Genomic DNA, 14,753 nt, shown 5'->3' on the forward strand with positions numbered 1-14,753 from the left:
TATCTCAGAAAATTAGAATATTGTGACAAGGTACAATATTGAAGACACCTGGTGCCACACTCTAATCAGCTAATTAACTCAAAACACCTGCAAAGGCCTTTAAATGGTCTCTCAGTCTAGTTCTGTAGGCTACACAATAATGGGGAAGACTGCTGACTTGACAGTTGTCCAAAAGACGACCATTGACACCTTGCACAAGGAGGGCAAGACACAAAAGGTCATTGCTAAAGAGGCTGGCTGTTCACAGAGCTCTGTGTCCAAGCACATTAATAGAGAGGCGAAGGGAAGGAAAAGATGTGGTAGAAAAAAGTGTACAAGCAATAGGGATAACCACACCCTGGAGAGGATTGTGAAACAAAACATATTCAAAAATGTGGGGGAGATTCACAAAGAGTGGACTGCAGCTGGAGTCAGTGCTTCAAGAACCACCACGCACACACGTATGCAAGACATGGGTTTCAGCTGTCGCATTCCTTGTGTCAAGCCACTCTTGAACAAGAGACAGCGTCAGAAGCATCTCGCTTGGGCTAAAGACAAAAAGGACTGCTGAGTGGTCCAAAGTTATGTTCTCTGATGAAAGTACATTTTGCATTACCTTTGGAAATCAAGGTCCCAGAGTCTGGAGGAAGAGAGGCACAGAATCCACGTTGCTTGAGGTCCAGTGTAAAGTTTCCACAGTCAGTGATGGTTTGGTCCACTGTGTTTTCTGAGGTCCAAGGTCAACGCAGCCATCTACCAGGAAGTTTTAGAGCACTTCATGCTTCCTGCTGCTGACCAACTTTATGGAGATGCAGATTTCATTTTCCAACAGGACTTGGCACCTGCACACAGTGCCAAAGCTACCAGTACCTGGTTTAAGGACCATGGTATTCCTGTTCTTAATTGGCCAGCAAACTCGCCTGACCTTAACCCCATAGAAAATCTATGGGATATTGTGAAGAGGAAGATGCGATACGCCAGACCCAACAATTCAGAAGAGCTGAAGGCCACTATCAGAGCAACCTGGGCTCTCATAACACCTGAGCAGTGCCACAGACTGATGGACTCCATGCCACGCCGCATTGCTGCAGTAATCCAGGCAAAAGGAGCCCCAACTAAGTATTGAGTGCTGTACATGCTCATACTTTTCATCTTCATACTTTTCAGTTGGCCAACATTTCTAAAAATCCTTTTTTTGTATTGGTCTTAAGTAATATTCTAATTTTCTGAGATACTGAATTTGGGGTTTTCATTAGTTGTCAGTTATAATCATCAACATTAAAAGAAATAAATGTGTATATATATGTGTATATACAGTATATTCAGTATATATATATATACTGTATATATATATATATATATTATGTATATGTATATATCTATATATACTGTATATATACACTGTATATCTACTGTGTATATATATATATATATATATATATATATATATATATATATATATATATATATATATATACTGTATATATATATATATATATATATATATATATATATATATATATATATATATATATATATATATACTGTATATATATATATATATATATATATAAATGTAAATATACACTTACATACACACGTCCACAAGCTGTGATAATCCTTGCATTCCTTTCTAATAATCTTTTTACATACCCAAGTTCCATGATTAACACTTAATAACACTGTATAGGAGAGCTCCAACTCTATTTAAAAAGCATAATTGTGACAAGTCTTATCTACTGTTTTTAAGTACTAAAAATGAATGTTTTGAATGACTAAAATGTTAAAAAATATCTCAAATAGGTTAATCAAGAGAAATATGACCCGGTGTATATACTGTGTCTTCAGTGTAAACATGCAGTCAGCATCTATACAGTACTGACAGCAGCAGAAAGCATAAAGCAAATACGTGGACAATTTAGATGATAATTTATTTCATAACGTAAAATTAACATTAGAAGTTTGTTTATAAATGTGGTATTCTTACTGAAAAAAATACACCGATGAGGCATAACATTATGACCTAATATTGTGTTGGTCCCCCTTTTGCTGCCAAAACAGCCATGACCCGTTGAGGCATGGACTCCACTAGACCCCTGAGGTTGTGCTGTGGTATCTGGCACCAAGATGTTAGCAGCAGATCCTTTAATTCCTGTTAGTTGAGAGGTGGGGCTTCGCTCCCAACGTGCATCAATGAGCCTTGGCCGCCCATGACCATGTTGCCGGTTTACCACTGTTCTTTCCTTGGACCACTTCCGTTAGATATTGACCACTGCAGACTGGGAACACCCCACAAGAGCTGCAGTTTTGGAGATGCTCTGACCCAGTTGTCTAGCCATTACAATTTGGCCCTTGTCAAACTCACTCAAATCCTTACACTTGCCCATTTCTTCTGCTTCTAACACATCAACTTTGAGGATAAAACGTTCATTTGCTTGCCTAAAATATCCCACCCACTAACAGGTGCCGTGATGAAGAGATAATCAGTGTTATTCACTTCACCTGTCAGTGGTCATAATGTTATGCCTTGTTGGTGTACACTCAGAAGTTTAGTCCCACTTCAAGTCAAAGATAGAGTTTTATTATAAATAGCAAAAACAGCTATCTACTGTCATGATGACTGTTTTGCACTACCTAAAACAGCTCTGAAACAGCTCCATAAAGTAACCACCTGGAATGCTTTTCCAAAAGTCATAAAAAATAGATTTTTTATTTGATGAACACTTGTTGCTGCTTTTCATTTACACAATCAGTTTAATTAAATTCACTTAAATCAGATGTCTGTTAGTGTACAAGCTAGTAGCAGTAAGTCTTGTGAAAATGTGTGTTTAAGATAATAAAAAATGCAACATCAGACAACCCGTGCTTAAAAAAAGCACTAAAAGATTAAAGAGCACATCCTGAAGATAGTACAAGGAGTTTTTCAACCACTTTCTCTCAGGCTATTGCTAGAGGTTATGATATATGACTTCCCCTACAAGACGCCAAGAACATGACTCAAACACTCAAGATCGGGACGGGATCAAACTGTCTATGACTACTTTTTTCCATGATAAAAAGCCTGTCAAAATGACAATCAAATGTGGTAGGAATATTTACATTTAAACGATTGAACAGCTGACAGGTTTTGGCTGTTATGAATATAATGATAAAAGCCTTTGTCATGTAACAGAGTAACTGAGGAGTAGCTGAGTTTATAAGGAGAATTAAACATATATAGTCCTGTTTTTTCCTTTTTTATTTTTAATGACTTTAATTATATTTATGCTAGAAAAGAATAAAAATGAATGCTGTTGGCGCCCAGGTGGTGCAGGGGGATATTCCGCTAGCACACCAGCGCCGAGATTCTGAACACCTCGGTTCAAGCCTTGGCTCTGCCACCAGTCAGCTGGGCGCTATCTAGCGGGCACAATTGGCAGTGCCTGCAGCAGACAATAATTGGCCACCATGTCTGCTGGGTGGGATGACCGGACTAAGTGAATGGGGTCTTCAAATGCTGTGTAAGGACCCTGGGTAGCAGATAGAGGTGCCTGTGCAGAAAGCATGGGTGAAAAAAGGGGTCCGCTAGGACTGCGCATGTGTTGGAGGGCACATAAGCAGCGATATACCCTCCTCAAATGCAATCAGGGATCCCCAGCAGCGGAATACAGATCGACTACGCTAAATCGGGAGAAAAAGGGAGAAAATGCATAAATAAATAGAAAAAAAAGAATACTGTTGTGATCCAGAGCAATAATAAAAAAACACCTGCATGACCCAGAAGTCTGATATGCCTCTTGCATGTGTATGCATGTGAAATTTTGTTTGATTTTTTTTTCCATTATGACACATAAAACACAGTAATCACAGTGAAACTGTCGTATCTGGTGCCATCTAGGCTTTAAATTTGTATCCAGATTTATTCCAGGTTAAGTCTTACTTTTTCAGTGTGTGAATGCAATGTTTGTGGAATGCTGTCAGTGTATGCACTTTGCTGTAATATAATCCATAATTTCAATACAATTTGATTAAAAGCTTTTAAATTACGACTCATTTTTACAATCTTAAAATAATATAGATTAAGAATGCAGGATTTGATTATGGTTTGGATGGGTTTGGGATGTTTGCTTGGTAATTCTGACGGGTTATTTCTCTGTTTTGTATCCATCTCTCTTGCCCTTTTTCAGGGTCCTCCTGGACGAGCTGGCTTTCCGGTAACTGTCCTGTTTGTGTCATTGTCTTTGTCCCTGTCTGGCCCATTTCCAGTCTCTTGTGCCATATTGAGAAGCTGATTGTCATATTATCAATATGTAGATTCAGAATTAATTTATATCTACATTCAGCTTCTCCAGTAGGACACAATAAGACTTCTTTTAATCAGCAAGGCTGAGAATATCCAACCAATGCTATGGAAACAGTGTTACGATATTCAGGATTAATTATTTTACCTACTGTACTTTGATCTCAGTTGGTAAACTCAGGCAGTCCAACTACTATCATGGTCAACTTTTGCACATTGGTTGGCATCTTGGCCGTTCTGCCTTCTGCTTATGTTGAACTGCTGTTATTACTAACAAAGAGCAAGCTAAAGGCATATGGTCTTTATTACAGCATGTTTTAAACAGGCTTTCAGCTGCCAGTTATAACAACCCCCTTCCCCCAATTCATTGCACTTCTGCTTATGAAACCCAAAAGAAACCACGAATTTTTCCAAAAAGAGTGTAAGATAGAAGAAACAGCTCATTCATCCTGACGGTTTCTGTAATATGTTGACAGGTTTTGTCAGAGTTTGAATTTGACTCCTGCTTAGACTATTGATTGATTGCAGGATCTGGAAATGTCATTTTACAGGATGTATGGGAATAAATATGTACCAAAATTTTTACATATAGCAATACAAAAACTAGCATGGATAATGATACATACATTTAGTTGTATGTTATAGTGGCATTTTTAGGAATTAATGGCTCCAGATTAGTAAAGGTGCAATAAATTTTTTTTTGTTGTTGATTCCAATTCTGATTGCTTTTCATTGCCTATTTTAAGCCAATTTTAGTAGCATTTTTTGATTCTTTGTAGAAGAAAAGAATTTATGAAACAATAAAACAATAGCACAATTTTTAAAACTGTTATTAGACGTAGCATATTATATTTAGAATCTATCTATTATATTATGTATCTATTTCTAGAGGATTTTAGTTCATATTTCAGTCCAAGCCATGCCAAAGTTACTGTTAGATGCTAATCCAGTTCATCAAATTAGTTGACTTTTGTTGCTGACGTGATGAAGTTGTTTAGGTTCCAGTTTGATATAAGCCCTGGTTTATACTTCAATAGAAGTGTTTAGAGATTCTTTAGAACGTAAGGTTAAAATGTTCATGGCTTGTCAGAACAGTACAATGCTTTCAGACATCAAACAATAATACAGGCAGTGAAAAGCCATTGCTATATTGTATGTGCTAATGCACATCTTTTTGTTGTCTTCTCTAGCTGAATGCTTTAGAAAAAATGATTGGTCAGCAGAGCAACAAACTAGAATGACAAGGCTGATTTAAAATTAACATTTTAAAAACTGGTACACAATCTGGATTGCATCCAACCCAGCTTCTACATACACATGTTTTGAAAGGTGGAAGAAAAACTACCTGGAGAAAATCCATGCAAACACTGGTTTTGAGGACCTGGGTTCCATTTCTGCTACCAGTAAATCTCTCCTTAGAAAGGAGTTTTGTATATTTTACCTATATTGATTATTGATGTGCAGCACCCACTTTACCAACCATGCAATGCTGCTGCCTTCAAACTCATGTGCTATTGTTCTCATTTAAACTATTAAATTTGTTTTACATTTTCAGCAATTAGCAGATGCTTTTATCCAAAGCGACTTACAGTGGTGTGACAGAATATATTATTCAAGCAATTGAGGATTTAGAGCCTTGCTCAAGGGCCCAACAGTGGCAACCTGTAAGTGCTGGGGCTTGAACCAGTGACCTTTCGATTACTAGTCCAGCACCCTAACCGCTAGGCTACAACTGCCCCTATGGTGCTTAAAATAACTTGCCACAGTCCCTATAACAAATTGAAGCAAAGTCACCATGATTCTAAAATAGCTGGAATCACAATAGAATTTAGTTGCTACACTGATTTGATAGATAAAAAAAAAATTTAAAAAAAGAACTATAAGCACAATAAAATTTAAAAGTGTTTCTTGAAATCAGCACCCTGGACAGATCCAGTTGTACTACATTCCTCATGGAACATTTTTCTAAAGACTTTAAACACTAACTAAGGTCTAGGTACAGACTAAACTAGATAAAAAAAAAAAAAAAAACAAGAAACGTGATGAAGTGATCATTCTGTTTTCTGTTAACTTGGGTAAACTTGTGGAGCATGCTCCCTTGGTCTGCTTCTCTTTAGATGTACAGTAAATTATCATAAAGTTTTTAAACCCAGTGACACGCAAACCTGAGTAACTTTATGAACAGATTTAGGGAGAAAACTGTTATGGACAAATAGGTTGTAAATTACAAAATAGGTAGTTGCTTTTTTGGTCAGCAGCATGTACAGTGTATCACAAAAGTGAGTACACCCCTCACATTTCTGCAGATATTTTATTATATATTTTCATGGGACAACACTATAGAAATAAAACTTGGATATAACTTAGAGTAGTCAGTGTACAACTTGTATAGCAGTGTAGATTTACTGTCTTCTGAAAATAACTCAACACACAGCCATTAATGTCTAAATGGCTGGCAACATAAGTGAGTACACCCCACAGTAAACATGTCCAAATTGTGCCCAAAGTGTCAATATTTTGTGTGACCACCATTATTATCCAGCACTGCCTTAACCCTCCTGGGCATGGAATTCACCAGAGCTGCACAGGTTGCTACTGGAATCTTCTTCCACTCCTCCATGATGACATCACGGAGCTGGTGGATGTTAGACACCTTGAACTCCTCCACCTTCCACTTGAGGATGTGCCACAGGTGCTCAATTGGGTTTAGTCCATCACTTTTACCTTCAGCTTCCTCAGCAAGGCAGTTGTCATCTTGGAGGTTGTGTTCAGTTCAGTTTTCGAAGGGAGGGGATCATGCTCTGTTTCAGAATGTCACAGTACATGTTGGAATTCATGTTTCCCTCAATGAACTGCAGCTCCCCAGTGCCAGCAACACTCATGCAGCCCAAGACCATGATGCTACCACCACCATGCTTGACTGTAGGCAAGATACAGTTGTCTTGGTACTTCTCACCAGGGCGCCGCCACACATGCTGGACACCATCTGAGCCAAACAAGTTTATCTTGGTCTCGTCAGACCACAGGGCATTCCAGTAATCCATGTTCTTGGACTGATTGTCCTCAGCAAACTGTTTGCGGGCTTTCTTGTGCGTCAGCTTCCTTCTGGGATGACGACCATGCAGACCGAGTTGATGCAGTGTGCGGCGTATGGTCTGAGCACTGACAGGCTGACCTCCCACGTCTTCAACCTCTGCAGCAATGCTGGCAGCACTCATGTGTCTATTTTTTAAAGCCAACCTCTGGATATGACGCCGAACACGTGGACTCAACTTCTTTGGTCGACCCTGGCGAAGCCTGTTCCGAGTGGAACCTGTCCTGGAAAACCGCTGTATGACCTTGGCCACCATGCTGTAGCTCAGTTTCAGGGTGTTAGCAATCTTCTTATAGCCCAGGCCATCTTTGTGGAGAGCAACAATTCTATTTCTCACATCCTCAGAGAGTTCTTTGCCATGAGGTGCCATGTTGAATATCCAGTGGCCAGTATGAGAGAATTGTACCCAAAACACCAAATTTAACAGCCCTGCTCCCCATTTACACCTGGGACCTTGACACATGACACCAGGGAGGGACAACGACACATTTGGGCACAATTTGGACATGTTCACTGTGGGGTGTACTCACTTATGTTGCCAGCTATTTAGACATGAATGGCTGTGTTTTGAGTTATTTTCAGAAGACAGTAAATCTACACTGCTATACAAGCTGTACACTGACTACTCTAAGTTATATCCAAGTTTCATGTCTATAGTGTTGTCCCATGAAAAGATATAATGAAATATTTGCAGAAATGTGAGGGGTGTACTCACTTTTGTGATACACTGTATATCAGTTACAATATTTAAGATGATTTTATTGTTTATTATATATTATAAACAATTTTGAAACTTCAAGCTTTAGAATACATTTAGAAGAAGAAGATATACTTTATTTGTCATATATACATATACAGGTGTACAGTACAATGAAATTATTTTGTCACATATCCCACAGATATCACATATCTGTGGTCAGAGTGCAGGGTCAGCCATCGTACGGCGCCCCTGGAGCAGACAGGGTTAAGGGTCTTGCTTAAGGACCCAACAGTGGCTGCATGGCAGAGCCTGGATTTGAACCGCCAGTCTTCCAGTTGATAGCCCAAAGCTCTACCCACTAGGCTACCACTGTCCCTCCTTTTTTAGTGAAAAGTTCCTGGCTTAGTTGCTACTAGTACAATCCCCTAAAAATGGTACACTACATATTAACGTTTGTCTTATTTAACTATGGACATTGAACAAATTGGATTCAAGCAATAATGAAAGTTGTAGGTAATATGATAACAAATAAAATGTACTTTACAAAGAAATGCAATATTTGTTTAATGCTTTTTTGTAACGGAGCCATGCATGATCTCCAGGGAAGGTGTACTCATTACAGTTAGATTTTAAGGATTTCAGAGGAGCCTAACTTATTTAAACCTCAGACACTGAGTCTGGTTTACTCTTGATTAAAGAGAGTGGTATCCCCATGGTGAGAACCAAAGAACTCTCTGAGGCATTCAAAGAGAAAGTTGTAGATGCATATGAGTCTGGGTAGGGATTTAAAAAGATCTCAAAACAATTCAAATCAGCCCTTTCACTGCCAGGAAAATAATTTACAAGTGGAGAACATAAAGCAACTGTGAACATTGTCAGGTCAAGCTGTCCCAGCAAGAGCAGACTGCAAGATGTTAAAAGGAAGTTTCCTTCCTTATCTTATTATAATTCTCTAAGGTGATTTGAAACTGGCTCTATATGCAAGAAATTCCTCAAACATCACACAGCTAGAAGAATTGTGAATGGAGAAGGGGGAAACATTTTTCTCCAGTCTATGTCAGAGACTAGTTGACTGTAGTAGGAAGTGTCTAATTTATGTTATTTTAGTTTTTAAGGAAATACCAGCTGTTAGGGCATATGGTGTCATTTATTTCAGTAGAGATTGGCATCTTTTAAAATTTTCTGTTAAATAAATGTTAACAAAATTAAATATTTATTGCTTTTTAAAATACTTTTATCTCTAGATAATGTCTTAAAAAAGACCAAATATTTAGATGTCCATATTTCTTAATAAAGAAATAAATATTTAATGGGTGTCCTAATTTATTTAAATGGATTTATAGTCTGTATATACTCAGGATTACACACTCATGCGTTTACATTTCTCTAAATTTATACACCAATTTCTGCAGTATAGTTCACTAGCAATGATCATTAACTAAGTTAAATGAATATAATATTTATGGGCTGCTCTGATTTAACATAACCTCATTGTGCTTCTTTTTACATTGAAATAATCACTAATAAAGTGCATTTTCTGACCTTTTCAATACGCATTAACCTGATCTTGCACAGCTGGACAGTGGGCCTTGTGATTTAGACTGTATGTGGCATGCCTGCACCAGTCGTATATTCAAGCAACAAAAAAAAATGCTTAATTAACTTGATTATTAGAAATCTTAACATAATTATCAACATAAGTAATATATTGGAAATAATCTAAACATTGTTTTACTTCTTAAGACAATCCCCATTTCTGATAAAAGTGTGGTTGGGATGTTTTATAAAATGCAGTAAAAAGAAGAATCTGTGATATGTTATTTGCATGAGAAACTGTCATGCTACCATTGTCAGTTAACACAGCCATCCACGCAGCCATCCACGCATCAAGAAATGCAAGCTAAAATTCAGTTACACAAAGAGAAAGCTGTACATCAATTAAATGCAAAAACACCTTTAAGTTTCATGGTCTAGCTTATCTGAGATGGTCTGAAAGACAGTGAAAACATTTGCTGTGGTCAGATGAGACCATGGTTCAGCTCATCTTCAAAAAAAAGGACATTGAGTTTTGTTTGCCAAAGATGAAAAATACCATCCAGAGTGTTATCAGTAAAAATGACAAAAGCCAACATTAATCATGGTATGGGAGTGAATTAGTGCCCCGGCATGTGTGAAGGTACCATTGAAGCAGAAGCATATATTGGGATTTTTGAGAGACACAGGCTGCCATCAAGGCAACATCATAATTTCCCAAGGAAGTTCATGATTCGTTCAGCCCAGAATCTGTATGCTTGATTGGCCTGCCTGCAGTCCAGATCAGTGTCTTATTGAAAATGTACAGTATGGTGCAGCATTAAGAGGAGAATCAGACGACTGCATCCATGATCAGATGAGCAGCTGAAGTCTCGTATCAAGCAACAATAAAGAAATATTACACTTGTAAAACTGCAACAATTAGTGTCAACATATCCCAAACCATTAAAAAGTCTCATTAATGGAAAGGTATTAGAACATGGGGTAAACACCCGTCCCAACCTTTTTGAAATGTGTTGCAGGCATCAGATTTTAAATGTATTTATATTTACAAAATAGAATGTAATTCAGTGAAAACCTAAAAAATTTCTTTCTACTTTGATCAGTTAAATAAAGATTCAATAGAACTAACAAATGACAGATTTTTCTTTTCATTGCATTTAAAAAAATGTGCCAACTTTTTTGAAAAATGGGGTTTGTAGAATAAAAATACTAAATGTAATTTAAGAAATAAGGTTGATGTCAGTGACAATAGTTTAATAATTTAGTTTGTTTGATTGAATGTTACTTACTCTTATCTTGACTTTGCATTGATCATTAGGGAAACAAAGGATCAATGGGCATTCCTGGAAGAATGGTGAGTGAATTGAAAATGTGTTTTAAGCCCAGTTAATATTTACAGATTGAATATGGTCTTTTAATAACTAGTCACCACAGTTCAAAACAACCCCTTGGAAGTTTAATGATCAGGAAATGTGCCATTGTATGCTCACGCATTTAAATTCTTAATACTTTGTAGCATTTTTAAAAAGCCCCACAGGATCTTGATTTTGCTGTAGAATATAATGTTTTTATTAATATAATTGTCAATCATTTTCTATGATTTGAACACATTTATCTACCTTTAATCACAACAGTAGATAGAGATAGTGATGTGATGCAGGCTGTACATGTGCCAATCCTAAAAAAACAATATGCATAAGCACCTATTTCAAAATAAGAACACATATTTGGAACTTGGCAATAGCTTAACCACAGACAACTCTCATTTTGGCTCTGATTTACCAAGCTTTTACAGGTACAAAAACAGATGCAAACTCCCTGTATTAAAAGCTCTATAATTTTAAATGACCAAAATAATACATCTATAAATAATACATAGTTTGCTTGATGTGTTTTACCTATTAGTGTAAAATAATAATTCAAGAGAAGATTAGGTTAAATTCTGATCTGTAATTTGCACCTTAAAGTTATTGTGGCAAGAAGCAGACCATGGTATCTAAAAGTACTTTTTTATTTCAAGAAAATAAGTAAATTAACATGGTACTCCTATAGACAGTAAATGGGAGGCTGCCCAATACAGCCAGATAGGACATGATATAACTACCATAAAGTAGTAAATGAAGTTAGTGTGTGTGTGTGTGTGTGTGTGTGTGTGCAGATCATGTGTAATGTTGCTTTTACACACTTTCACATTCTGTAATCTGTACACCTGGGAACTTCTGCATATGTCAACATTTTTAAAATTAAAATTGGGACCAGTGTCATCCCAGTATAGTTTTATTTCTTAAACTAAAATAACATAACAATGTGTTATTTAACAATTTATTTTGCACAGATAAAGAGTAAATGTACATAAAATATGAAAAATATGAATTTTTTTTATTTATTTTTATTATTATTATACCGTATTATTATGTTGTTGTTTTTTTTAGAATTCTTAACAGTATTGATGCCTCCCATCCAGTGTTAATCCTGTTATAATTTGTGCTCAGAGAACCTAATTCAGATATCTCTAGCATACTATAATTGCATATGTAGTCAGTCTTAAGTATGCTCACTGATAGCACATACAGTGTTTTAGACTGAAACTGCACATACAAACTTGTAGTACATATTTAAAATCTTAATAAATCATGGCTTGTGTTCCAGATCTCCTTTACAGACCTGATATAATATTTAAATAATCTTAAACAAACAAATATTGGTTTGTAATCCAGCCCCTGTGTCATAATGTTATCTTGTTGTTATGAAACATTTGACATTTTAGATATTTGTAATTGAAAGGAAATGGATGCTTTATGTAAAAAGTAAAGCTACAGTGGTTGCCTCAAGTTATACGGATTTATAATGGACCACTTATACTCCTTTGTGATTATCAAGTATGTGGACCATATGTGTGGTCATTTTCTTCCAAAAACACCTTTTCTCTGGCAGGTTTTAGCAGCTTTGGAATACTCTTCAAACTGAGCACCTTAAATCTGACTGTTGTGTTTAGCTTCCATGTGTTCCTGCAGATTTATTTCAAAGTTTTCTTGCCGCATCCCTTTTCCAGACCTCCTCCACAAACCATTCTGTCTGTGTGAAAAGTTAATGGCGCCTCTGTCTACTCTTCAAAAGTCTGCATAGACTAGCAATGTTTACCACAACATTCTGCTGAGTAGCTTCATAGTGCCAATCACATTTAAATTTCCCATCCCAGTATCCTTGAACCCTGACCCCAAGTGCTGCGATTCCTCTAGATCCCTATTCTGTCATTTTTTACCCTCCTAGCACCCCCTTCAAGCTTCTACTGCATGTTTATACCCTCTCCATGCCTTTCTAACCCTGGTTCCTCTCTCTGTTTCTCTTCTTCACACTGTGCATGTGACTGTGTCTGCTGTGACTGATCAGGGCATAAAGGGAAACACAGGGGACAAGGTAAGTGCAGGACGGCAGGCTGCCTGTGCGCTACTTACAATTTTCTTACTATGGGTGTTTAAATTTATCTGAAAAGGGGGCTGGATGCAAAGTACTGCAAATGCAGGTTACATGATTTATATAAGGAAGTCTTCGGGCTTTATTTTCAACAGCCTTGGGGGCCTCACTTTCTGAGAAAGGATTTCCCACAATGCTTGGGTTACATTTATTTATGCTCTGTGAAACAGCTTTCTAAAATGTGTGCTGTAAAGATGTCCAAAAAGTCCTGTATAATAGAAAAATTGAAATAAATAAACAGTTGCAGGGAAATGCTTATGAACCCTATGGACAATTAAATATAAAATGTGGACTTATCTTCATTTTAGTCATAGCAATAGATGAACTTATTTTGTCTATACCGATAACATACAATCAATATACAGTACTTGTATATTTGTGTCTTTAGTGAATAGTGACAAAAGGAACGTCAAGTGAAATGAATTTGGGGTGTAGGCTGTAGAGGCACCCTGGCCTAAACACTCACTCACTGTCTTAACCGCTTATCCAATTAGGGTTGCAGCTATTCAATGGGCGCAAGGCACACAGTGACACCCTGGACCGAGCCCCAGTCCATTGCAGGGCAGACACACACACACATGCACACACCCATTCACCAATAGGGCAATTCAGTGTCTCCAATTAACCTGACTGCATGTTTTTGGACTGTGGGAGGAAACCGGAGCCCCTGGAGGAAACCCACGCAGACACAAGGAGAACATGCAAACTCCACACAGAAAGGACCTGGACCGCCCCGCCCGGGGATCGAACCCAGGACCCTCTTGCTGTGAGGCGACAGTGTTACCCACTGAGCCACCGTGCAGCCCTGGCCTAAACACAAATAAATTAACACAAATTAAAGTGTGATTTTACTCTTCTTTTAAAAAAATATGTAAACCGTGCCTTGAAACAAATTACAAAAAACCTAAAAGGAATATATAAAAGTAATTTTCACAATACTGCAGCACGGTGGAGGATGCATAATAGTTTCTGCCTCACAGTCTGGACAGCTTAAAACCTGGACAGTTTACAATAGATGGACAATAGATGGACAATAGATGATAGCCTTATAGAACAGTTATCCAAATCACATAAGTAAAATAACAATGTTTTGAACATGGTCAGGCCCTTAATACTGCTAAGATGATGTGGCATAATTTAAAGGGGACTGTTCATGCAGAAAAAAATCTTAAAATCATTTAAAATTCCTTCATACTGTTGTGAAGTCTGATACACAAAAGCAAGCAGCTCTATAACATGCTAAAAAGGTTCTAACAGTTACTATGTACACGGGTAGACACATTTCCCAGCTAGATTGTGAATGGTTACAGTATTACTAATAGATAAGAGGGCGGTGGGTGGCACTGTCACCTCACAGCAAGAAGGTCCTGGGTATGATCCCCAGGTGGGGAGGTCCAGGTCCTTTCTGTGTGGAGTTTGCATGTGTTCGATATAACCTTGTGAACTGATGAACCTTGTGTAATGAGTAACTACTGTTCCTGTCATGAATGTAACCAAAGTGTAAAACATGACGTTAAAATCCCAATAAACAAACAAATAAACTAATAGAAAAGAAAAGTACAATTGCTTTATTACATTATCCAGAATATGCTTACCTACATAAATCCAGATAGTTCCAACAATTACCCTATACAAATCCATTTGTTTATTTACATGAAAGTGTATAAGGTAATGCTTAAAATTATCTGGAT

At 37.3% G+C, this 14,753-nt stretch overlaps 1 protein-coding gene across 1 annotated transcript in view; it reads left to right on the forward strand.

Annotated features, from left to right (window-relative positions):
* The first annotated feature begins 4,107 nt into the window (after positions 1-4,107).
* Positions 4,108-14,753, forward strand: part of LOC134314536 (collagen alpha-1(XIII) chain-like) — a 58,780-nt gene continuing 48,134 nt past the window's right edge. The window contains exons 1-3 of the mRNA XM_062995166.1: positions 4,108-4,172; positions 10,907-10,942; positions 12,979-13,005. Of these exons, the coding sequence (XP_062851236.1) occupies positions 10,922-10,942; positions 12,979-13,005 (48 nt within the window). The 5' untranslated portion in view covers positions 4,108-4,172; positions 10,907-10,921. The remainder of the gene's footprint in view (positions 4,173-10,906; positions 10,943-12,978; positions 13,006-14,753) is intronic.

The sequence above is a fragment of the Trichomycterus rosablanca genome, chromosome 5 (assembly GCF_030014385.1).
Source record: "Trichomycterus rosablanca isolate fTriRos1 chromosome 5, fTriRos1.hap1, whole genome shotgun sequence".
Lineage (NCBI taxonomy): Eukaryota > Metazoa > Chordata > Actinopteri > Siluriformes > Trichomycteridae > Trichomycterus > Trichomycterus rosablanca.